This window comes from Pristiophorus japonicus, chromosome 5 (genome assembly GCF_044704955.1).
Source record: "Pristiophorus japonicus isolate sPriJap1 chromosome 5, sPriJap1.hap1, whole genome shotgun sequence".
Classification (NCBI taxonomy): Eukaryota; Metazoa; Chordata; class Chondrichthyes; family Pristiophoridae; genus Pristiophorus; species Pristiophorus japonicus.
Genome location: NC_091981.1, coordinates 224423592 through 224451006, shown reverse-complemented (window position 1 = coordinate 224451006; position 27415 = coordinate 224423592). Strand labels below are relative to the sequence as shown.

General features: G+C 45.0%; 1 protein-coding gene across 2 annotated transcripts in view; it reads right to left on the bottom strand.

The window, feature by feature from the left end:
• adam22 (ADAM metallopeptidase domain 22) overlaps nucleotides 1-27415 on the bottom strand; it is a 472931-nt gene that overhangs the window by 183728 nt on the left and 261788 nt on the right. For both annotated transcript variants that reach the window (XM_070881347.1, XM_070881348.1), the window contains exons 7-8: nucleotides 6738-6807; nucleotides 4368-4432 (exon numbers count right to left, since the gene is read on the bottom strand). In XM_070881347.1, coding sequence (XP_070737448.1) covers nucleotides 4368-4432; nucleotides 6738-6807 — 135 coding nt within the window. The remainder of the gene's footprint in view (nucleotides 1-4367; nucleotides 4433-6737; nucleotides 6808-27415) is intronic.

The window sequence follows — 27415 nt, the reverse complement described above, 5'->3', positions numbered from 1 at the left end:
TTAACTAGGTAAGTTTCACTTAAACAGAAGAGAAACAGGAGTACTGTCAGATAAGATAGACTGACCAATAGAGGAATACTTAAACTGGGAAGATAGGTGGCTACGGCCAGAGTAGTACAATAGAACCAGGGAGGTTTGGAGGCTAACAAGAGAACACAATAATATAGGAATGTAATGCAGAACAAGAAAGATTTACAGATGAGAAAAGTAACAAATAGCAAGGGAAGAATTCAAACACAAGTGGACAAAAATAATGGAATTGAAGGAATTGTACAAAAATGCTAGAATTCTAAGGCAAAGAGCACAGAATTAGAAGTGTTAGTGGATGCAGAATATATGGACATCATGACTGGTATTTGCTGCCATTCCTCTGCTAGAGCCAAGGTGAGAGGTGCAGGAATGGGGTCAGGGACATGCTCTGTCATGTTTCAAGGCCCATTTTTGCATCCCTCCAACTTCCTGCAGGCAGGAGCTGGTGGTACACGACACGGGTATGTTGATAATGAGCCAGAATATGTAAATAACAGAAACACATAGAACATAAGAAATAGGAGCAGGAGTAGACCATATGGCCCCTTGAGCCTGCTCTGCCATTCAATAAGACCATGGCTGATCTGATCATGGATTCAGCTCCATTTCCCTGCCCACTCCCCATAACCCCTTATCCCCTTATCGTTTAAGAAACTGTCTAGTTCTGTCTTAAATTTATTCAATATCCCAGCTTCCACAGCTCTCTGAGGCAGCGAATTCCACAGATTTACAACCCTCTGAGAGAAGAAATTTCTCCTCATCTCAGAATAAGGGGCCGCCCATTTAAAACTAAGATCATGCCCTCTAGTTCTAGTCTTCCCCATCAGTGGAAACATCCTCTTTGCATCCACCTTGTCAAGCCCCTTCATAATCTTATACATTTTGATAAGATCACCTCTCATTCTTCTGAATTCCAATGATGTAGAGGCCCAACCTACTCAACCTTTCCTCATAAGTCAATCCCCTCATTCCTGGAATCAACCTAGTGAACCTTCTCTGAACTGCTTCCAAAGCAAGTATATCCTTTCGTAAATATGGAAACCAAAACTGCACGCAGCATTCCCCAGGTGTGGTCTCACCAATACCTTATATAGCTGTAGCAAGACTTCCCTGCTTTTATACTCCATCCCCTTTGCAATAAAGGCCAAGATTCCATTGGCCTTCCTGATCACTTGCTGAACCTGCATACTAACCTTTTGTGTTTCATGCACAAGTATCCCCAGGTCCCGCTGTACTGCAGCACTTTGCAATCTTTCTCCATTTAAATAATAACTTGCTCTTGGATCTTTTTCTGCCAAAGTGCATGACCTCACACTTTCCCACATTATATTCCATCTGTCAAATGTTTGCCCACTCACTTAGCCTGTCTATGTCCTTTTGCAGATTTTGTGTGTCCTCCTCACACATTGCTTTTCCTCCCATCTTTGTATCATCAGCAAACTTGACTACGTTACACTCAGTCCCTTCTTCCAAGTCGTTAATATAGATTGTAAATAGTTGGGGTCCCAGCACTGATCCCTGCGGCACCCCACTAGTTACTGGTTGCCAACCGGAGAATGAACCATTTATCCCGACTCTCTGTTCATTAGCCAATCCTCTATCCATGCTAATATATTAGCCCCAACCCCGTGAACTTTTATCTTGTGCAGTAACCTTTTATGTGACACCTTGTCAAATGCCTTCTGGAAGTTCAAATACACCACATCCACTGGTTCCCCTTTATCCATCCTGTTTGTTATATCCTCAAAGAACTCCAGCAAATTTGTCAAACATGACTTCCCCTTCATAAATCCATGCTGACTCTGCCTGACCAAATTTTGCTATCCAAATGTCCTGCTCCTGCTTCTTTAATAATGGACTCCAACATTTTCCCAACCACAGATGTTAGACCAGTTAGTCTATAGTTTCCTGCTTTTTGTCTGCCTCCTTTTTTAAATAGGGGTAGTTTTCCAATCTGCTGGGATCTTACCGGAATTCAGGGAATTTTGGTAAATTACAACCAATGCATCCACAATCCCTGCCATTACTTCTCTTAAGACTCTAGGATGCAAGCCATCAAGTCCAGGGGATTTATCTGCCTTTAGTCCCATTATCTTACTGAGTACCACCTCCTTCGTGATTGTGATTGTGTTAAGTTCCTCCCCCCCCCTATAGCCCCTTGACTATCCACTGTTGGAATATTGTTAGTGTCCTCTACCGTAAAGACTGATACAAAATGTTTGTTCAGAAAATTTCTGCCATCTCCATGTTCCCCATTACTAATTCCCTACATCATCTACAATTCACTGCGAAGAACTGGCGGTGAGCTGCCTTCTTGAACTGCTGCAGTCCATGTGGTGAAGATGCTCCCACAATGCTGCCAGGTAGGGAGTTCTAGATGTTTTGACCCAGTGATGGTGATGCAATAGCGATATATGTCCAAGTTAGAATGGTGTGCGACTCAGAGGGGAATTTGGAGGTGATGGTGTTCTTGTGCACCTACAATCTTTATCCTTCTCGGTGGTGGAGGTAGAAGGTTTGGGAGGTGCTTCCGAAGAAGTCTTGATGAGTTGCTGCAGTGTATCCACTAGTTAGTACACGCTGCAGCCACAGTATGCCAGTAGGGGAGGGAGTGGATGTTTAAGCTAGATGAGGTTCTGATCAAGCGGACTGCTTTGTCCTGGACGGTGTTGAGCTTCTTGAGACTCGTTGCCATTGAACCCATCCAGGCAAGTGGAGAATATTTCATCACAGTCCTGATTTGTGCCTTGTAAATGGTACAGAGGTTTTGGGGAGTCGAGAGATGAGCAATTTACCGCAGAATATTCAGCCTCTGAGCTGCTCTGGTAGCCACAACATTTAGGTGTCATTATATGTAGAAGAAAACATAAAGCTACAGGAAAGGCTGAATATCAAAGAGAAGTTGGGATGACCAAATCACTTGAGAACATACTGGTGGGAATGCACCCCACCACCACTGCCAGGCCAAACAGCTGCCATTGATCAAATATTTTGTTTACAGAGAAAAGCATCCAGTAATGGTAATATTTTTATAATAGTGGATTTACCCTACCTTGATATTGAATGTAGTATGGCGAGGATTAACAAGTGTCACTAATTTCTGGATGTGCTCAGGGACGGTTACATGATTCAGCATTTAAGGAAAGGGACAAGAAAGGAAGTTATACCTAACCTAATAGGGACATTATAGCAAGAAGATGACAAGACATAACGTAGAGAATGTTTTTTTGATCATTGTGCGTTATTTACTTCCTTGGTTATCGCTTATTGATTATTTCCACCATGGAAACACCAGCAACATGGTTTGGCGAGGGTCATTGTGGTCATATTAGAGATAAAGTCCAATATTACAAGTTGTCTGGTAAAACCTGGAGTAATAAACAATACTCTCAACAGCGTAAAAAGGATGTTAAATGAACAAAGCAAACAAGGACGTGTTAACAACATCATTAACAGAGATATTTAGGGATTCACTAAAAAATACAGAAAGTACTAGAGGACTGGGGAATAGCAAATGTACTGTTTGGATTTAAAAATGTATCCAGGTAAATGAAGTCCAGTTAGTCTGCAATCACTACCAGGTAAAATGATGGGATTAGTTATCAAGGACAAAGTAGTGGAACAATTGCGTATAAACTAATCCTTCAGAGCCAGCGTGGATTTACAAAAGGAAACTCATGCCAGAGCAACTTTAGATTTTTTTTTATATTGCAACAAAAGATATGGATAAGGAGAAGATAATGGATATAATACATATTTTTTTTAAAAGCCCTGAACTATCTGCAGGAATCTCTTTGGCTTGTTACTGGGCCCACTCGGATTCACCGACAGCTCACTGGGTTGCCTCTAGGTCTGGGGGCCTCTGGGCCATGGTGACCAAAGATGGTGACCAAGGAATTGAGATAGGTGGCCAGAAAAATCCCTCCCGTCTCATTAATACTAGTACGCTGGCCCTGCACCAGTTGCAGGAAAAAGCCCAGCTCTGCACTTTGGGGAAGTCCTGATTAACTCAAAGCAAAGTAAAGAGGGGCAAAGACTTAGCAAAATAGGTCTCTGCCCACATCTACTGACTGTTACAGCTGGGGGAATAAGTGTCCCTCAGGGACAAAGGTCAGGAAAATTGGCCCAATGATCTTATCCAGCCTTGAGCCATCTGAGTGCTGAGCCCTCAGACAGCACTCTCTGCTGAATATTGCCACTGTCTGTGTTGCTATAGAATGCAATGTTCCAAAAATGAACTGAACCAATATTCTATGTATAGATCAAAGGCCATGGAGATAGTTATTATAATTTTTCTATTTTACATGAATTTGATGTATTAAAAATGTTGAACATACCTGCCTTTTCTTCCTTAAAAGGACAGCTTGCCCAACATTAAAGAGATCATTCCTTTCAATATCTTCTGAAAAAAATATTCATTGCAAAACATTATTCATATTAAAGATGATGTATCAACAAGAGTTATGATCAATTACTCAAAGAAATGCCAGTGGCCAAATTTTAAAACTGCTGTTGCATGAGAAGCAGTAACGGTACTATCAATCCATGTGTCACTAACATCAAACGGTGAACTGAATATATTGCCGGCATTACATGGTGCAACGGATTTTTCTCTGATGACGGCTTTGGGATTTAGGCAGAAAACTATTTATAAAAGGAGTTATTTCACCGAGAATTATTTTACGGTTTCTTTCTTCAGAGAACCATAAAAATAGGAGGAATTTGCAGGAGGAACAGGAGTTAAAAGTGACTGGCTCTATTTGCCGTTCCATTTCCCCCCGCCCCCTGCCAACAGTAGGATTAACCCTGCTGTATTTATTTTTACTGGTGGCTCGGGCACCTGCCTGACTCAGGTGGGAACCTCATTAACATATGCTAACCACGGTACCATGTTGTATAGTATTAATCTGCCAATATTAGCAACAATAATGTCTGGGCTTATAAATCAATAATCCTCAAGCACATATTATTTAAAATTGCCCATGTAAATCTTTCTTTTTAAAAATGGGCCCAGAAATTGTGGTCGGCCGACAGCCAAAAAAATTATGAAAATACCTGGTGATCCCGGAGGAACAAATACTTCCGCTCCGAGGCCTAGATGTGCAGCCCAGCGCAGAGCCCCACGAATCCCAGGAGCGTAAGTGCATCCTAGGATCGCGTGGGCCAGACGATCAATCGAAATGAAGTATTTTCTCATTGACAGTGATGGGAGCTCCGTTTGTACAAAGCCCCCATTACTATGAATGGGAATAGCCCCAAAAACAAAGAAAACACAATAAATAAATAAAAAAACACCTTACTTATTTAAAATTAATAGAAATTGAATTAAATTAAATGTTTTTGAAAAATAAGATTTTTTGTTAAATTTATTTTAAAGTTGTTTTAATAGTTAAAAATAAACTTACCTCAATGGATTTTTAATATAAAAATTAGTCATAACATTTATTTTTTCTATCTTTTAAAACTCTTACCAGGTGTAAGCGTTTTAAGAATATTCGCTGGGCAGGAGTTAGGCAAATAGACCAACTCTCCGCCCGTGGAGGACCTTTACTCGCATTCGTACGAGATCGCAAGTGCCGGGTTTAGGTGCGTGTGCAGTGCACGCCTAAACCCGACACTTGTGAGGCCTGTTCGGGCATATGCATACATCGTACGCCTAAACCCGGAACTTGCAGCATCGTACGCCTAAACCCGGCACTTGCGAGGCCTGTTCGGGCGTGTGCTCACCTTGTATGCACTCAAAGGCCACAATTTACGGCCTTTGTCTTCAATCATCTGCATAATATTTTCCACCGAATGGATGGGTTAACATATATTGTCATTCTATGGGGAGAAATTGGTAAGCATTGTGCCCGTTTTTCATGCATAAAACTAGCACAACGCTGAAACATTTAGCAGTGGGATGGCCTGTGCCCAATCTGCGCGAGCGTTTGAGTCACTGCTAAATGTGTCAGGCCCATCATGCAAGCACTCTGGGCAGCCGTCTAACAATGGCCTATTAATATGGCCTGAGCCCCAATTTCGGGCAGCCTCCGGCTTCTGAGTTGGGGTACACGCTGCCTGTGCTGCACCGAGTCTAAGCCCGAATGAATCTCTAACCCGATAACTTGCCACGTGCGGGACACCAGACAAACAGTTCAAAGTTCCTTGTTTAATGAAAAACAGGACCGTAATTAATGAGCTGCTGCCAAAATCACACATTTCAAGTCCATGCATTCCTGCGAGTTTGTTAGCAGGTTATTGATGAATAGAGAAAAACAGATTGTTTTTCATTAACAAACAAATTTCAGGACTTCTGACTTTCTGTTCCTCTCAGCGAGGAACCTTGGCTTCAGCTCGCTGCTTCTCCACGGCATCGCAACTCAAATTGATAACTGACTATGTGAGAAACTATGGGGGTAATTTTGACTTGTGTGTGAGATGGTGCACAATGCCAAATACGAACCGGCAGCTGTTTTACCTCTGTCTTTCCAGGAAACAACCCATGTCACAGCCATGCATTCCTACGATTTCATCAGTGGGTCAAGCCACTGTGCTGCCGTATGTAATATAGTTTCAAAACATCATTCATTGAATCGACTTTGATCTTTTATATGAGCTCATATATGTCTTTGTGCATAAACACATCATGTCAATTAATTCTTCACACATGTGTTAAGGTTCTGATAGATACTTCTAAAACATACGGCACATCACGGTGATCTTACCCGGTAGTAGAAGCTGCAAAGGAACATCATGGCCAACAATTTGGTAAATTAAATGAGGCTTAGTCTTATTCTGTGGGGGGAAAGGAAAAAACAATGATAAACTGAATTAAACACCTTTACTATTTCTGCACTAAAAATAAAAAATGTTGGAAATACATAGCAGGTCAGTCAGCATCTGAAAACAGAAATGGTAGGTTAACAATATGAGGTTAACAATCTCTGTTTTTATTTCTAATTTACAGCATTTAGCATTTATCAGTCCAGCATTTGTCATCAATTATACATAACAATGTTGTGCTGGCAACCAATGCGTCAAGAATGTCACCGATGCTCTATTCAGGAAGACTGCATAATTCTTATTCTTCCCATTGGAAGCAGGCAAATAAAGGTCCACTCACCAATAAACATCACTTCACACATGCTGGTTCTACCTCAAAGTCGCTCACCGAGAAAGATTTCTGCCATGTTCTTTCATAAGTTGAGACACAGGTTAGCAAGGCCATAAAAAGCAAACCAAGCACTACGATTTATTTCCAGAGGGACAGAAGTAAAAAGTAGGGAAGTTATACGAAATCTGTGTTGAACTTTGGTAAGACCACACGGTACTGCATACAGTCCTGGTCGCCATATTATAAAAAGGATATAAAGGCACTGGAGAGGGTGCAGAGAAGATTTACAAGGATGATACCAGAAATGCAAGGGTATACATATCAGAAAAGGTTGAACAGGCTGGGTCTCTTTTCTCTTGGAAAAAAGGCTGAGGGCGACCTAAGAGGTGTTTAAAATTATGAAACGTTTTGATAAGAGTGGCTACAGAGAGAATGTTTCCACTTGTGGGGAAGAGCATAACTAGAGGCCATCAATATAAGATAGTCATCAAGATATCCAATAGGGAATTCAAAAGAAACCTCTTTACCTAGAGTGTGGTGAGAAAGTGGTACTCTCTGGGTAAAGCGGTTTCTTTTGAATTCCCTTAATATCCTTGGTGAGTAACAATCTTATCGATTTCAGATTTCAAATTATTAACTGAGCTAGCATTTACTACTTTTTGAGAGAGGGTTCCACACTTCTACTATCCTTTACATGACAAAGTGCTTCTTAACTTCCCTCCTGAACTACCTGGCTCTGATTTTAAGGTCATGTCCCCTTGTCCTAGGCTCCCCGACCAGCGGAAAAAGATTCTCTCTATCTGCCCTATGAATTACATTCAAAATCCTAAAAACTTCAATCAATTCACGCCTTAACTTTCTATATTCCAGGGAATACAAGCCTAGTTTGTATAATCTCTCTTCATAATCTAACCCTTGGAGCCCTGGTAACATTCTGGCGAATCTACACTGCACTCCTTCCAAGGCCAACATATCCTTTCTAAGGTGCGGTACCCAGAACTGTACACAGTGCCCAGATGTGGTCTGAGGAAAAGAGTTTTCGAAGACCAGGATCTCAAACCCGGCACCAAGCTCATGGTCTACAGAGCAGTCGTGATACCCGCCCTCCTATATACTTCACAGACATGGACCATGTACAGTAGCTACCTCAAAGCACTGAAGTACCACCACCAACGCAGCCTCCATAAAAATCTGCAAATTAATTGGCAGGATAGGCGCACCAACGTCAAAGTTCTCTTAGGCCAACATTCTCAGCATCGAGGTATTGACCACGCTCGATCAGCTTCAACGGGCGGGCCACATAGTCCACATGCCCGATACTACACTCCCGAACATAAGAAATAGGAGCAGGAGTAGGCCATTTGGCCCCTCAAGCCTGCTACGCCATTCAATAAGATCATGGCTGATCTGATCCTGGCCTCAACTCCACTTACCCTCCTGCTTCCCATAACCCTCGACTCCCTCATCATTCAAAAATCTCTATCTCCATATTAAATATATTCAAAGACCCAGCCTCCACAGCTCTCTGGGGTAGAGAATTCCAAAGATTCACAACCCTCAGAAGAAATTCCTCTTCATTTCTGTTTTAAATGAGCGACCTCTTCTTCTGAAACTATGCCCCCTAGTTCTAGATTCCCCCATGAGGGGAAATATCCTCTTTGCATCTATCCTGTCACGCCCCCTCAGAATCTTATATGTTTCAATAAGATCACCTCTCATTCTTCTAAACTCCAATGAGTATAGGCCTAACCTGCTCAACCTTTCTTCATATGACAACCCCTTTATCTCGGGAATCAACCTCGTGAACCTTCTCTGAACTGCCTCCAATGCAAGTATATCCTTCCTTAAATAAGGAGACCAAAACTGGAAGCAGTACTCCAGGTATGGTCTTACCAACGCACTGTACAGTTGGAGCAAGACTTCCCTACTTTTATACTCCATCCGCCTTGTAATAAAGGCCAACATTCCATTTGCCTTCCTGATTACTTGCTTACCTGCATATTAACTTTTTGCGTTTCATGTACAAGAACCCCAGATCATTCTGTACTACAGCATTTTGTAAATGCTCTCCATTTAAATAATAATTTGCTTTTTTATTTTTCCTACCAAAGCACTCTACTCCGAGCTACGTCACAGCAGCTGAGCCCTAGGAGAGCAGAAAATGCTTCAAAGACACCCTCAAAGCCTCCTTGAAAAAATGCAACATTCCCACCGACTCTTGGGAATCCCTGGCCCAAGACAGTTCAAAGTGGAGAAGAAGCATCCGAGAAGGCGCCAAGTACTTTGAGTCTCTTCGCCGGGAGCATGCGGAAGCCAAGTACAAATGCAGAAGGAGCATACGACAAATCAAACATCCTGCCCACCCGTCCCTCCAACCACCATCTGCCCCACCTGTGACAGAGACTGTAGATCCCGCATTGACCTCATCAATCACCTTAGAACTCATTTTAGTGTGGTGATCTGACCAGGGCTTTGTAAAACTAGCAAAACTTCCTCCCCTTTATATTCGAGCCCTCTAGATATAAAGGCTTTTGATTATTTTATGTACCTAACTCGTACATTTTAGTGATCTGTACACAGGGACACCTAAATCTCTTTGGACCTCCACTGTCCTTAGCTTTTCACCATTTAAAAAATACTCAGATCTATCATTTTTTGGTCCAAAATGAATGACCTCACACTTACCAACGTTGAAATTCATCTGTCACAGTTTTGCCAACTCACTTAATCTATCAATGTCTCTTTGTAATTCTATGCCTCCGTCTACACTATTTATTTTACCATCAATATTTAGGTCATTGGCAAACTTGGATATATGGCTCTCGATTGTGTTATCTAAGTCATTAACAAATATAGAAATATAGTGAATAGTTGAGACCCAAGCACAGATCTTTGTAGGACATCACAGGTCACTTCCTTCCAATTCGAGTACATACCCATTATCCCGACTCTGTCTTCTACTGCCGAACCAATCTCCTAACTAGGTCTGTAATTTGCCTTCAATTCAATTAACTTTTATTTTAGCTAACCGTCTCTTATGTGGAACCTTATCAAATGTCTTCTAGAAGTCCATATAAACAACATCCATAGACATTCCTTTACCAACTACTTTTGTTACTTCCTCAAAAAATTGAATTCGATTAGACATGACTACCCTTTACAAATACAAGTTGACTCTCTCTCTAATCAGCTCAAATTTCTCCAAATGCTCGGTCACATTGTCCTTAATTATAAATTCCAATAACTTTCCCACAACAGATGTTAGTCTAACAGGTCTATAATTTCCTGGTTACTCTCCCTCACCTTTCTTAAATAATGGAGTTACATTTGCATTTTTCCAATCTAAAGAGACAATTCCTGAATCAAGAAAGCTTTGGAAGATTACAGCTAAAGCATTTGCAATTTTTTGGAAACCTTCAGGTCCTGGGTATTTTGTCAGTCTTTAGTGGCAAAACTTTTTCTAAGACTGTTTTCTTGTTTACGTTAACTTTAGTGAGTTTCGGTCCTTCTCCAGTTTCTTTCCGTTCTCTCCTCATAATCTTTCTGGTCCCTCGAGCCTATTCCCACCAAACTGCTAACCACCCAACTTCATTTTCTGGCTTTTCTGGCAGCCTTCGGTCACCTGAGGAAGAGAGTGTTCGAACACCAGGCCCTCAAATCTGGCACCAATCTTATGGTCTACAGGGTTGTAGTAATACCCGCACTCCTGTATGGCTGAGAGACACGGACCATATACAGTAGACACCTCAAATCGCTGGAGAAATGCCACCAACGATGTCTCTGCAAGATCCTGCAAATCTCCTTGGAGGATAGATACACCAACGTCAGTGTCCTCAATCAGGCCAACATCACCAGCATCGAAACACTGACTACACGCGACCAGCTCCGTTGGTGGGCCACATTGTCCGTATGTCCGACACAAGACTACCAAAGCAAGCGCTCTACTCACATCTCCTACACGGCAAGCGATCCCCAGGTGGGCAGAGGAAACGTTTCAAGGACACCCTCAAAGCCTCCTTGATAAAGTACAACATCCCCATCGACACCTGGGAATCCCTGGCCAAAGACCACCCTAAATGGGGGAAGAGCATCTGGGTGGGCACTGAGCACCTCGAGTCTTGTTGCCGAGAGCATGCAATAAACAAGCGCAGGCAGCAGAAGGTGTGTGCGGCAAACCAGACTCTCCACCCACCCTTTCCTTCAACGACTGTCTGTCCCACCTGTGACAGAGACTGTAATTCCAGTATTGGACTGTACAGTCACCTGAGTGGAAGCAAATCTTCCTCGATTTTGAGGGACTGCCTATGATGATGATCATTTTCTGGCTCCCATGTTAGCTGACATTGTTAACAGTTCTCTCTCCTCGGGTACTCTCCTCCTCTCCCTAAAATCTGCCACCATCACCACCTCCTCAAAAAACCAACTCTTGACCCCTCCATCCTTGCAAACTAACATCCCATTTCCAACCTCCCTTTCCTTTCTAAAATCCTTGAACGTGTTATCGCCTGCCAAATCCGTGCCCATCTTTGCCGCAACTCCATGTTTGAATCCCTCCAATCAGGTTTCCGTGCCTGCAACAGAACCGAAACGGCTCTCAAAGTCACAAATGACATCCTTTGTGACTGTAACAAAGGTAACCTATCCCTCATCATCCTTCTTAACTTGTCTGCAGCCTTTGACATGGTTGACCACTCCATCCTTTCTTCAATGCCTCTCCACCCTCGTCCAGCAGGGTGGGGCTGCACTCGCCTAGTTCCATTCTGATCTATTTAATCGTTGCCAAAGAATCACCTGCAATGGCTTCAGTTCCGGCACCCACATCGTTACCTCTGGTGTCCCCCAAGGATGTATCCTTGGCACCCTCCTATTTCTCATCTACATGTTGCCCCTTGGCAACATCATCCGAAAACGCAGCATCAATTTCCACCCGTACACTGATGACACCAAGCTCTACCTCAAAACCATTTAGCTCGATCCTTCCACGGTTAATTATCATCAAGGGAAAACCCTCAATCTGATAACCTTTATGAGACAGAGGACACCCAACCTAGGATTATTGACCAATTTTGACCTGCAAGGTACGTGTTATGTATGGAGAAAGAGTGAGACTGAACACAGTGAGCTCAAAGTAAAGTGTGCCTTAGTCTTTTATTGCAGGTCTCCAGAGTGCCTCTCCAAACTGTGAGGCCTCCTTAAATACCTGTGCTCCCAAGGGATTATGGGATCCCGTGGGACTCCAGAGGATGAGCCCTCGGTGGCTGTAAAGAGTAAATACAAGCCTACATATATAACGCTCTCACCCGCTAAGTCAATAGTGTAACTATTTACAAGGTGAGTCGATCTGGGGCCCTTCTTGCCCTGGTTGATCGTCTCGGTGTGAAAGCTGGTATTGTTGAATCATTTGTTCGGCCCTCGCTGGGCTGCTGTGCAGCTGGCCTTGCTGGGCTGCCTGGTGTGTTGGGGGATCAAAAAAGGTAGGATCCAAGGTGGTTTGCTCAGGATAGTCCGTAAATCTGAGTTTCATTTGGTCCAAGTGTTTCCGGTGAATGAGTCCATTTGAAAGTTTGACCCGAAACACCCTGCTCCCCGCTTTGGCCACGACATTGCCGGGAAGCCACTTGTGACCTTGTCCATAATTCAATACAAATACAGGATCATTGATTTCAATCTCGCGTGACACACTTGCGCTATCATGGTATGCACTTTGAAGCCGCCTGCTCTCTACCTGTTCATGTAGATCAGGGTGAACTAATGAGAGCCTTGTCTTAAGTGCTCTTTTCATGAGCAGTTCAGCAGGTGGGATCCCAGTGAGCGAGTGGAGTCTCATGCGGTAGCTAAGCAGGAATCAGGATAGGCGAGTCTACAGCGAGCCTTCAGTTACCCTCTTCAAGCCTTGCTTGATGGTTTGCACTGCTCTCTCTACCTGATCATTGGACGCTGGTTTAAACGGGGCAGATGTGACATGTTTGATCCCGTTATAGGTCATGAATTCTTTGAACTCAGCACTGGTAAAACATGGCCTGTTGTCGTTCACCAGGACATCGGGTAGGTCATGAGTGGGAAAGAAGGCCCGCAGGCTTTCAGTAGTGGCAGCGGTCATGTACGGTACTGCTCTCGCCTTGTGATGGATGGGTCGCGCCCCCAGAATTAGGTGGATCTGCACTTTTGCTCTTTGGAATTTCCCGATGCCTGGTTCAAACAGCGAAGGAAATTTGTTTAAGACTTGGGCACACAAAGTGTCGTCAGCGGACGATACCACTCGGACGTCGTCCCAGTTCCAGCGTATCTTTCCCAGCCAGCTCCTGCCAAGCAGCGTGGGACCATCGCCTAGTACCACCCAAAGTGGTAGCTTGTGCACCGCTCCATCGCAGGAGACCTTTATGGTAGCACTGCCGATTACAGGAATCAGTTCTTTCATCTAAGTTCTTAGTTTTGTGCGAACTGGAGTTAAGACTGGCCTGAGGCCTTGTTGCACCACAATCTTTCGAAAGTCTTTTTGCCCGTAATGGACTGGCTCGCGCCCGTGTCCAGCTCCATTGAAACCAGGAGTGCATTTAGTTCAACATTCAGCATTATCGGGGGACAATTCGTGGTGAATGTGTGCACCCCATGTACCTCTGACCTCTGCCTTCTCGGTCTGAGGCTCTGGTTTGTCGTGATCCTCCGTGGATCTGTCCTCCTCTGCAACATGGTGGTTTGCAGGTTTAACAGGATTTGCGGCTCGCCTGCACACTCGTTGGAGGTGTCCCATTGTTCCACAGCCCTTGCAAACGTACTCTTTGAATCGGCATGAATGGAAACGATGATCACCCCCGCAGCACCAACAAGGTGTTAATGGCCTTGCATTCATCACCCTTGATGGTGGACTCAGACATCTGCGGACATATAGCTGCAGGTATGTGTGACCTGCCCTGTACGTTACAATTCGAAAATAACATCACTTTGTTCACAGTACTTTTATCAACACTTGTGTGCTGAGAGATTTGCTTCGTATTGTCATTGGTGGCAATGAACGCCTGGGCTATCGCTATGGCCTTACTCAAGGTTGGGATCTCTACAGTCAAAAGTTTGCGAAGTATGGTTTCGTGGTCAATGCTAAGTACGAAAAAGTCTCCGAGCCTGTGCTCCAAATTTGCAATGTCCTGCAAGGCGTCTTAGCTCAGTGACATAACTCGCCACTTCCTTTTGTAGGTATCTCGCCATCAGAATGCTTTCCTTCGGGTTCAAATGCTCTCGGACCAGCGTACACAAATCGGCATACGATTTCTCCATGGGTTTCGCTGGAGTGAGCAGATTATTCATGAGGCCATAAGCTGGTGCCCCACAGACGGTGAGGAGGCTTGCCCTTCGTTTGGCAGCGTTCTCTTCCCCATCTAGCTCTTTGGCCATGAAGTATTGGTCGAGTCGCTCCACAAAAGTTTCCCAATCATCTCACTCCGAGAATTTCTCCAGGATGCCCACTGTTCACTGCATCTTTGGGTTCGCTTTCTGTTTCTCGTCACCAGTTGTTATGTATGGAGAAAGAGTCAGACTGAACACTGTGAGCTCAAAGTAAAGTGTGATCGTAGTCTTTTATTGAAGGTCTCCAGAGTGCCTCTCCAACCTGTGAAGCCTCCTTAAATATCTGTGCTCCCAAAGGATTATGGGATCCCTCGAGACTCCAGGGGATGAGCCCTCTGATGGCTGTACAGAGTAAATACAAGTTTACATATATAACAGTACGGACTTATGTTCTTTAATCAAGCCAGAGAATTTATCGAGTATGACAAAGATATACAAAGATAATACTCAATAAAGGCAATAGGTATACAACGAGACTTGGGACCGATGAGTCCTGCTTCCAAGCTCTCTGGGGCACGATCTTCTGTTCTTGCTGTATTCTGTTGACCGTAGTTAATTTTCTTCCTTTTGGTGTGCTACCGATGTTCTGTAGCCGCTCTCTTTTATTCCCTCAGAGTGCTTGTGCCTCACCATATTAGGGCCCCAATTTTCCCCAAGAAAAAATAAAGGCATACACTGACCTGTACGCATGTTGGAAAAAAAATTGCAAGTTTTCTGCAAACATATGCATCCTGTCGCGCTGGCGCTACCCAACTTGATCTCGAGGGGTAGTGCTTGGAGTGCGCGCTTAAAATGCGTAGCGCATGCGCTCAAAAAATTTTTTTTAAACGACCAACTCATTGTGCATGGGCAACGCGCATGTGCAGAAGAAAAAAAATCTGCACATGCGCAGTAAAAAACAATATTTAAAAATCAGCACGTGTGGGGACGTGTGGAACACCAGTGAGAATCCATTGGCGGCAGGGGTGGATTTGCAGGTAGGAAATACAGCTTCAATCACAAGACGGCTGCAAGAGAAGGCAAAAGGGGCAGAGACGGAGACACAGAAACATAGAAAATAGGTGAAGGAGTAAGCCATTCGGCCCTTCGAGCCTGCAGCACCATTCAATATGATCATGGCTGATCATGCCACTTCAATACGCCATTCCTGCTTTCTCTCCAAACCCCTTGATCCTTTTAGCCATAAGGACCTCATCGAACTCCCTTTTGAATATATCTAACGAACTGACCTCAAGAACTTTCTGTGGTAGAGAATTCCACAGGTTCACCACTCTCTGGGTGAAGAAGTTTCTCCTCATCTCGGTCCTAAATGGCTTATCCCTTATCCTTAGACTGTGACCCCTGGTTCTGGACTTCCCCAACATCGGGAACATTCTTCCTGCATCCAACCTGTCCAATCCCGTCAGAATTTTATATGCTGCGACACACCACATGGAGGATGATGACCAGTCTAGCTCGAATCCAGATATGCAATCCGAGATACCAGAGGAGGAAATGTATGGATTGTATTCATTTCTAACAAAGAGCCAACCGATAATGTCTAATGTAAAACTTAATGGTATGCCGGTATCGATGGAATTGGACACGGGTGCGAGTCAATCAATAATGAGCCAGAGGACATTCAACAAGCTGTGGGATACCAAGGCTGTGAGGCCTAAGCTGAGTCCAGTCAATTCCAAGTTGCGTACATACACTAAAGAACTCATAACGGTGATTGGCAGTGCAGTAATCAAGGTGTCGTATGATGGTGCGGTTCACCGTTATGGATTGTTCCAGGCAATGATCCAACGTTGTTCGGCAGGAACTGGTTAGAAAAAATCAAATGGAACTGGAACGAGATCAGAGCATACTCCATATGCTCAAGTGCTGAGCAAGTTACCCTCGCTGTTTGAACCAGGCATCGGCAATTTCATGGGAGCCAAGGTGCCGATCCACGTGGACTCGGGTGCAAGACCCATCCATCCTAAAGCTTGGGCAGTTCCGTACTAGATGAGGGAGAAGGTCGAAATTGAACTGGACAGACTCCAGCTTGAAGGGATCATATCACCGATCAAATTTAACGAATGGGCCAGCCCCATTGTTGTTCCAGTGTTGAAAAGTGATGGCACTGTCAGGATTTGTGGAGACTACAAGGTTACGATTAACCGAGTTTCAAAACAGGATCAATACCCGCTACTGAAGGCTGATGACCTGTTTGCAACGCTAGCCAGGGGGAAGTCATTCACTAAACTGGATCTGACGTCGGCCTAAGGATAAGGGGTAAGCCATTTAGGACCGAGATGCGGAGGAACTTCTTCACCCAGAGAGTGGTGAACCTGTGGAATTCTCTACCACAGAAAGTTGTTGAGGCCAATTCACTAAATATATTCAAAAAGGAGTTAGATGAGGTCCTTACTGCTAGGGGGATCAAGGGGTATGGCGAGAAAGCAGGAATGGGGTACTGAAGTTGAATGTTCAGCCATGAACTCATTGAATGGCGGTGCAGGCTAGAAGGGCCGAATGGCCTACTCCTGCACCTATTTTCTATGTTTACATGACACAGGAGTTGGTCGAGACGTCGAAGAAACTTACGTGCATCAACACTCATATAGGACTGTTTATCTACAACAGGTGCCTTTTTGGAATTCGCTTGGCTGCAGCCATATTTCAGAAGAACATGGAGTGTCTATTGAAGTCCATCCTTAGAACCATTGTGTTCCAAGATGACATATTGGTCACAGGTTGTGACTCCGCCGAACATCTGAACAACATGGAAGAGGTTCTACATCGTGTGGACAAAGTGGGACTCAGATTGAAACGCTCGAAGTGCGTCTTCACTGCACCGGAATTCGAATTCCTGGGGAGGAAAATTGCTGCTGAAGGTATCAGGCCTACGGACTCGAAAACCAAGGCCATCATAAGTGCACCCAAGCCTCAGAATGTGACGGAGCTACATTAGTTCCTTGGTCTACTCAACTACTTTGGTAATTTCTTAACTAGATTGAGTACCTTATTAGAGCCACTGCACATGCAGCTAAAAAAAAAGGCGACTACTGGGTTTGGGGTGCATCTCAAGATAGAGCTTTTGGTAAAGCTACTAATCTGCTTTGCTCTAACAAGCTGCTGGTACATTATGATCTGTGTAAGCGTCTAGTATTGGCTTGTGATGCTTTGTCATATGGAGTTGGTTGTATGCTCCAACAAGCTAATGAGTCGGGCAAATTTCAACCTGTTGCATATGCTTCAAAAAGTTTGCCAAAGGTGGAAAGAGCCTACAGCATGGTAGAGAAAGAAGCACTAGCCTGTGTGTATGGGGTTAAAAAGATGCATCAGTACCTGTTTGAACTGGAAACAGATCACAAGACACTCATTTCACTGTTTTCGGAAAACAAATGTATCAATGCCAATGCATCGTCCCGCATCCAGAGGTGGGCGCTGACATTATCTGCCTATGATTATGTCATTCGCCATAGACCTGGCACTGAGAATTGTGCCAACGCATTGAGTCATCTGCCGTTGCCCACACCGGAGGTGGAAACGCCACAACCGGCAGACCTATTGTTAGTCATGGATGCTTTTGAAAGTGAAGGAACCCCTGTCACGGCCCAACAAGTCAAGACCTAGATCAGCCAGGACCCGATATTATCGGTTGTGAAACGTTATATCCTTAGTGGTGATTGGTCTGCCATTCCCAAGCAAATGTGAGAGGAAACTAAACCTTACATCTGTCGCAAAGACAAACAATCCATTCAATCAGATTGTATACTGTGTTGTTATTGTGAAAGAGAGAGTAGTGCACTGGGGCACAAATGAGCAGGAGCAATTGGTGAAGTGATGCAGTTGCCTGGTGATCTGCAGCACGTGGGTCCTGCATTTTAAATGTGCTGCTTGAAAAACATCAAGCCTTGGTGCAGCCAAGTCACCTGGGAGCTCCAGCATCATCTATACATTAGTGGAAAAATATTACTGTATTTTATGAAGAAAGCAATCCGAGAGAGTAAAGGTAATGAGGATAAAATTTGTCTTAGGCGATGCGGTCGTATAAAATGGGTGATAGGCAATCAGCCCCCGTTTTACAATCCACCTGATTTTCTTTACCATTTCGTTTTGATTTCATATCGCTCGTTTCCCAGTACTCCCCTAAATGCACATCACTTCTAATAAATCCAAGCCAACACAGGTTGAAAAATTGTCAGAATTAGAGGGTAATAATCAGATTTTAAATGTTAAATGGATGCAATTTCTCAATTGGCTAAATTTCTCTCAGCGGTCAAGGTTTCCTGCCCAAGGTCAGAAAATTGGCCTTTAAATAGCTGGACTTTGAGTTGCAAACTGTGTGAATAATTAGCTAGATAATAAGCCACAGTGGATAGCAATCAAAGGTAGCAGTTCCAATTAGAAAACTATGGCCAACAGACTCTCCAAGGGTCAGTCATGGGACTTTTGAGCCTCACAACCTTGATGAGTAACTTTAATGAGGGACTTGTAAATAAAATAACCATCTTTATAAATGACACCAAGCTGTGTGGGAAAGCAATGTATGGAGCTAAGGTAGAACAACTGTTACACTCATACGAAATGGTGAGACTGAGTACTGTGTGTAATGAACAAGTGTGACCTTAGCTCCTTTATTAAGATTCCAGAGTGCAGGTACCTCGTGGGTGGCCTGCTTATATACTGTGCTCCCAAGAGATGCTGGGATCCCTTGGGACTCCAACAGGTGGGCCCTCTGGTGGTCAGGTGTAATGCAAGTTACAAAGAGTTCAATACATAATATCACTCCGCCGTGAAGTCAAAGGTACACTTATTTATAAGGTGAGATGAACTGGGGCTTTGCGCTCCCTTGTCGATCGTCTTGGTACAAAGGCTGGTGTGGGTGGGTTGGTCAGTTCTTCACTGGGCTTTTGGGCAGCCGGCCTTGCCAATCATAAGCAAAACACCGGTTAGCCTGACATCAGTAGTGGGGAAAATGTTGGAACCAATCATTAAGGATGAAATAGCAGCAAATTTGGAAAGCAGTGTCAGGATCGGACCAAGTCAGCATGGATTTATGAAAGGGAAATCATGCTTGACGAATCTTCTGGAATTTTTTGAGGATGTAACTAGTAGAGTGCACAAGGGAGAACCAGTGGATGTGGTGTATTTGGACTTTCAAAAGGCTTTTGACAAGGTCCTGCACAAGAGATTGGTGTGCAAAATCAATGCGCATGGTATGGGGGGGTAATGTACTGACGTGGTTGGAGAACTGGTTGGCAGACAGGAAACAGAGAGTCTGGATAAACTGGTCCTTTTCAGAATAGCAGGCAGTGACTAGTGGAGTGCCGCAGGGCTCAGTGCTGGGACCCCAGCTCTTTACAATATACATTAACGATTTAGATGAAGGAATTGAGTGTAATATCTCCAAGTTTGTGGATGACACTAAACTGGGTGGTGGTGTGAGCTGTGAGGAGGACGCTAAGAGGCTGCAGGGTGATTTGGACAGGTTAGTTGAGTGGGCAAATGCATGGCAGATGCAGTATAATGTGGATAAATGTGAGGTTATCCATTTTGGGGGCAAAAACACGAAGGCAGAATATTATCTGGATGGCGGCAGATTAGGCAAAGAAAAGGTGCAACAAGACCTGGGTGTCATGGTTTATCAGTTACTGAAAGTGGGCATGCAGGTACAGCAGGCGGTGAAGAAGGCAAATGGTATGTTGGCCTTCATAGCTAGGGGATTTGAGTATAGGAGCAGGGAAGTCTTACTGCAGTTGTACAGGGCCTTGGTGAGGCCCCACATGGAATATTGTGTACAGTTTTGGTCTCCTAATCTGAGGAAGGACATTCTTGCTATTGAGGGAGTGCAGCGAAGGTTCACCGGACTGATTCCAGGGATTGCTGGGCTGTCATATGAGGAGAGACTGGATCAATTGGGCGTTTATTCACTGGAGTTTAGAAGGATGACAGGGGATCTCATAGAAATGTATAAGATTCTGACAGGACTGGACAGGTTAGATGCGGGAAGAATGGTCCCGATGTTGGGGAAGTCCAGAACCAGGGATAATAGTCTTAGGATAAGGGGTAGGCCATTTAGGACTGAGATGAGGAGAAACTTCTTCATTCAGAGTTAACCTGTGGAATTCCCTGCCGCAGAGAGTTGTTGATGCCAGTTCATTGGATATATTCAAGAGAGAGTTAGATATGGCCCTTGCGGCTAAGGGAATCAAGGGGTATGGAGAGAAAGCAGGAAAGGGGTACTGAGGGAATGATCAGCCATGATCTTATTGAATGGCGGTGCAGGCTCGAAGGGCCGAATGGCCTACTCCTGCACCTATTTTCTGTGTCTCTATGTCTCACTCGGGACAACTGGGTCTGCAGGAAAGCCTTCCGAAACACGTTTCAAGCATTGCTTGACGGTCTGAACTGCCCGTTCTGCGTGGCTGTTGGATGCGGGCTTGAATGTGGCAGATGTGACATGTTTGATCCTATTGCGGGTCATGAATTCCTTGAATTCAGCACTGACGAAGCACGGCCCAGTGTCGCTGACGAGGATATCAGGCATGCCGTGCGTGGCAAACGTGGCTCGTAGGCTTTCAGTGGTGGCCGTGGATGTGCCTACAGACATTATTGTACATTCAATCCATTTTCAATAAGCGTCCACGACAACCAAAAACATGTTGCCCCGGAATGGGCCCGCATAGTCTACATAGATCCTCGACCACAGTTTGGATGGCTACGACCACAAACTTAGCAGTGCCTCTCTGGGTGTTGCTCAACTGAGAGCAAGTGTTGCACTGGCGCACGCATGACTCTAAATCTGAGTCGATGCCAGCCTGAGACCTGGCTATGGCTTTCATTATGCCTAGGTGGGTGTTGTGCAGTTCACAAATAAATGTGTCTCTGCCTTTCTGGGGCAAGACCACGCGATTGCCCCACAAAAGACAGTCCGCCTGCAGGGACAACTCGTCTTTGCATCTGTGGAACGGCTTAATTGCTTCCTGCATCTCCACTGGGACACTGGGCCAGCTCCCATGAAGGACACAGTTTCTTTTAAACAAAGGACAGTAAAAGATCCTACTGGTCCAGGTCCTTATCTGGTGGGCCGTAACGGGGGACTTCTCGTTCTCAAATGCCTCCATGACCATGAGCAAGTCTGCTGGCTGTGCCATTTCTACCCCGGTGGTGAGCAATGGTAGCCGCCTAAGAGCATCTGCGCAGTTCTCTATGCCCGGTCTGTGGCGGATTACAGAGTTGTATGCCGACAGCGTGAGCGCCCATCTTTGGATGCGGGCAGAGGCAATGGTATTGATCCTTTTGCTCTCAGAGAACAGCGATACGAGTGGCTTGTGATCAGTTTCAAGCTCGAACTTGAGGCCAAGTAAGTACTGGTGTATTTTTTTACCCCGTAAACGTACGACAGAGCCTATTTTTCAGCCTGCTGTAGGCCCTTTCGGCCTTGGACAAACTCCTGGATGCATATGCAACCAGTTGCAAAATCCCCATATCATTAGCCTGTTGTAACACACACCCGACCCCATATGACAACGCATTGCAATCTAACACTAATCGTTTACATGGATTACACAGGACAAGCAGTTTGTTAGAACACAATAAATTTCTGGCTTTCTTAAAGGCAGCCTCTTGTGAATTCCCACATACCCAGTCGCCTCCCTTGGGCAGTAGCGCATGTGGGGGTTCTAGCAGGGTGCTTAACCCAGGTAGGAAATTACCAAAATAGTTGGGAGTCCCAGGAACGACCACAGCTCCGTCACATTCTGTGATCTTGGCACGTTCTTGATGGCCTCCGTCTTAGCGTTGGTGGGTCTGATGCCACCTGCTGCGATCCTCCTTGCTAAGAATTCGACGTCCTGTGCCAGGAAAACACAGTTTGAGCGTTTCAACCTGAGCCCCACACAATCCAACCGACTAAAAACCTCCTCCAGATTCTTCAAGTGCTCCATGGTGTCCCAGCCTGTAACCAATATGTCATCCTGGAAGACCACTGTGCAAGGAACCACCTTTAGCAGGCTCTCCATGTTCCGCTAGAAGATCGTCGCGGCCGACCGAATCCCGAACGGACACCGGTTGAGGATAAACAGACCTTTGTGCGTGTTGATGCAGGTGAGGCCTTTCGAAGACTCCTCCAGCTCCTGCGTCATGTAGGCTGAGGTCAGATCCAGCTTAGTGAACGGCTTCCCTCCAGCCAGGGTCGCAAATAGGTCGTCTGCCTTGGGTAGCGGGTACTGGTCCTGCAGCGAAAAACGGTTAATCGTTACTTTATAATTCCCGCAAATTCTAACCGTACCATCCTCGAGTACCGGGACAATCGGACTGGCCCAGTCATTGAATTCCACCGGCGCGATGATGCCTTCACGTTGCAGCCTGTCCAGCTCAATTTCCACTTTTTCACACATCATGTACGGTACCGCCCGAGCCCTGTGGTGGATGGGTCGCATACCGGGAACCAAATGGATCTGCACTTTTGCCCCCGAGAAGCTTCCAATGCCTGGCTCGAATAACGATGGAAACTTGCTTAGAACCTGGGCACATGAGGCGTCGTCGACAGACGAAAGCACTCGGATGTCGTCCCTGTTCCAGCAGATTTTCCCCAGCCAGCTGCCAAACAACGTGGGGCCATCCCCTGGCACAATGCACAGCGGGAGTTCATGTACTGCTCCACCATAGGAGACTTTGACTTCTGCACTGCCAATTACAGGGATTAGTTCCTTGGTGTAAGTCCTTAGTTTAGTGTGAATGGGGCTGAGCTTGGGCCTGTGTGCCTTCTTTCCCCACAGCCTGTCGAAGACCTGTTTACTCATTATGGACTGACTTGCTCCCGTGTCCAGCTCCATAGATACTGGAAAGCTGTTCAGTTCAACTTTCAACATTATTAGTGGGCATTTCGTCGTGAACGTTTGTACCCCGTACACTTCTGCCTCCTCCGTACGAGTTTCCAATTCAGTCTGATCCACTGTGGATCGATCTTCCTCTACAACATGGTGGTTTGCAGGGTTTGCAGCTCGCCTGCACGGTCATTGGAGGTGACTCATTGTCCTGCAACCATTGCACGCATAGTGCTTAAAGTGGCATTGATGGGGCTGATGATCACCTCCGCAGGACCAACAGGGTGTTAACTGCCTCGCATTAACAGATGATGGCAGACTCTGGGTCAATTGAGGTCGGGCTATAGCAGCCGGCGTGTACGTTCTGCCATGTACATTTCTGCTCATAACCGACGTTACTTTATGCACAGTACTGGCCGAAATTTCTTTGTTCTGTGAAATCTGCTTGGTGTTGTCGCTGGTGGACATAAATTCCTCGACTATCGTTATGGCTTTACTCAGATTCGGAGATTCTACAGACAACAGTTTGCGAAGGATTGTCTCATGTCCGATGCCCAGTACAAAAAAGTCTCTGAGCATTTGTTCTAGGAATCCCTCGAACTCAATGTCCTGTGAGGCGCCTTAGTTCAGCGACGTAGCTCGCCACTTCCTGGCCCTCCAATCGATGACACGTGTAGAACCGATATCTCGCCGTCAAAATGCTTTCCTTAGGATTTAGGTGCTCCCAGACCAGCGTACCCCAATTCTTTGTAGAATTTCTCTCTTGGTTTTGCCGGGGCCAGGAGATTCTTCATGAGGCCATAGGTTGTTGCCCCACAAACAGTTAGGAGGATCGCCCTTTGTTTGGTAGCGTTCTCGTCCCCTTCCAGCTCGTTGACTACAAAGTATTGGTCGAGTCTCTCCAGGAAGGCCTCCCAATCGTCCCCTTCTGAGAACTTCTTCAAGATGTCGACTGCATTTTCACGCGGTTGTTCGTTGCCTCGTTGCCAATTGTTGCATTCATAATAAATGGTGAGACTGAGTACTGTGTGTAATGAGCAAGTGTGACCTTAGCTCCTTTATTAAGGTTCCATAGTGCAGGTACCTCGTAGGTGGCCTGCTTATATGCTGTGCTCCCAAGGGATGCTGGGATCCCTTGGGCCTCCAACAGGTGGGCCCCTCTGGTGGTCAGGTGTAATGCAAGTTACAAAGGGTTAAATACCTAACAACCTGTAGTTTTTTTTTTAAAACAGAGAAATAACGATCAAATAAATGAATGGCTGATCATATTAAATACTAATAAATGATAAGTAAAGGATATTGACTGAAAATGAGAATTATAATTGCAGAATTGAATATAGTAAGAAGAAAAGACTTGCATTTATATCATCATCATAGGCAGTCCCTCAAAATCGAGGAAGACTTGCTTTCACTCTAAAAGTGAGTTCACAGGTGACTGAACAGTCCAAAACAGGAATTACCGTCACGGTCACAGGTGGGACAGACAGTCGTTGAAGGAAAGGGTGGATGGGGAGTCTGGTTTGCCACACGCTCCTTCTGCTGCCTGCGCTTGTTTTCTGCATGCTCTCGGCGACGAGACTCGAGGTGCTCAGCGCCCTCCACTTAGGGCGGTCTTGGGCCAGGGATATCCAGGTGTCGGTGAGGATGTTGCATTTTATCAAGGAGGCTTTGAGGGCGTCCTTGAAATGTTTCCTCTAACCACCTGGGGCTCGCTTGCCGTGTAGGAGTTCCGAGTAGAGCGCTTGCTTTGGGAGTCTTGTGTTAGGCATGTGCCTTTCATGACCTCAGGATGTTCCAAAACGCTTTACAGTCAATGAAGAACTTTAGAAATGAAGTCACTGTTGTAATGTAGGAAACGCAGCAGCCAATTGCGTGCAGCAAACTCCCACAAACAGCAATGTGATAATGACCAATGATTTGTTTTTTTTGTTATGTTGATTGAGGGATAAATATGGGCCAGGACACCGGGGATAACTCTCCTGGTCTTCTTCAAAATAGTGCCATGGTATCTTTTACATCCACCCGAGAGAGCAGACGGGGCCTCGGTTTAACGTTTCATCCGAAAGATGGCACCTCCACCAGTGCAGCACTCCCTCAGCACTGCACTGGAATATCAACCTAGATTTTTGTGAAGTGGGACTTGAACCCACAACCTTCTGACTCAGGCGAGAGTGCTACCTACTGAGCCACAGCTGACACTTTTGACAAAGTGAATCATTAACTCATTTGGGTGTTATAAATGAGTAAAAGACACAGAGGCATTAGATCAGATGATTGAATCTCAGATCAAGGCCTACAAAAACAGGCTATGGGTCCTCAACCTAAACTCAATATAGTGCAATTGGGGCTGACTCCGATGGAAAATTTAAAAACAGAGGCTACTGACTCAACAAGCACCATCGGCGTACAGGTTTGACGCTAAAGCTCAAGGAAGATAAAACATGTGAAGGCCCTGTCAGTGGACCGAGACAACAAGCCTCTATGAAAGATTAAGTGGCCTCTACTCATTCACACTTTATGCTTTTATAGGTATGTGAGAAAAGTCAGCTTGAGATCAGCAATTCTCAAACTCACTACGGATCAGCATTAAAACAAAAATCTGTAAATCATGAAGCTATGGAGAACATGCCACCTATTTTCACAATAAAAAAAAATCAAATTGATGAATACTCAAGTTGTGGGTGAAAATGTGTGTGTGTAGATTGAGTAGGAGTTAATTATGAGAGCCTTGTTTACAATAGTGCAAAAGTGTCATTTATATATATAATTCAAATTAGATGAGCAGTCAGAGAAAATTCAATTTGGTCATTATTTCCAGGGGTGGAATTTTCATCCCATGCATTATGGATAAAGAAAAACTTCCAGCCTACTTGTCTGACTGAAATGAAGCAGAGTCCAAAACAGAATGACAGAGACAAATTATAGAGAATATAATTGTATACATAAACTAGAAAGCTAACTGTCAAAGGAACAAGCAATACTACCAAATAAGCATCAGCATTTGGGTCAACTCCGAGAGATGGAAAATCTACAAGATGGCCAGGATTACACCTGCCAGTGCCCAGAGTCTACCAGAGGTTGTGGGGTCTGCAGGTAGGCACCTAATTAGCATAGAACCAGTGGGTGCACGAGACACATGGGCCACATCTTTAGTGTCCGCCTGTCCCACGCAACCAGACCCTCTGGCACCCACAGCTTTTGGAACGGGCTGCGGTCACTCAAAACTCCACCTCACAGCCTCTGCCATGTTCCCCTCAGCCCCTTGAGTAAGGGGGCAAATCTCAAAAACTTTAAAAGTTACTTACCGTTTCTTCAGGAGTTTGATTGCTTCTTGGTCTGGAGCCATAGATGGGCCCACGTCCACCCATGTGGAAACTGGTAAGTCTCACTTTATTTGGTGTACCATCCTCCACTAATATGCCAGGCCCTGACTTAGTCAAAGGAATGGGAATTATCAGTGTAAGGCGTCACTACATCTAGTTTCGCCGCCTTGCTATCATTTGTCTTGAAAGGAGTGGATGGAGGTTCCCAGAAATGTTGGATACCCGGTGCAACTGAATCTCTACTACTTTCTGGAAGTTCCACAGGTCTCCTGCCAGAGTTATGGTGGGACACTGGCAACGTCCCCAATAAACCTGGCCCACCAACTCTCCAAGGGCCAGAATTTTCTTTTACTGAGAAACTCTAAATGTAGGTGCCAGCAGGATAAAGAACGTATGAGGAGACTCGATAAATCACAAGTAGAGATGAGGTGACACCAAATCTAGGTATAAAAAGGCTTTAGATGAGGAGGAAAGTGTTATGTATGTCAACATTATAACTGTGTAAGACTTGCCACCAGAGGGCCCACCGGTTGGAGGCCCAACGGTCACCTGCACACCTCATGCAAGCGAATATAAAAGGTTGTCTGCCATGCTGCTTTGGCACTCTGGAGTTTTAGCAGAGACCAAGGTCATATCAGTTTAAGCTTACAGTGCTCAGTCTTGTGGAGTTATTCTAAACATAACAATTGGCGATGAGTAACAGATCACTATGGTATTCTTCAGCAATTTGTAGAGGGTGATGATTGGGAAGCCTTTATTGAACGTCTCGACCAGTACTTCATGACCAACAAGCTGGATGCGGACGATAAAGCGATCAAGTGCAG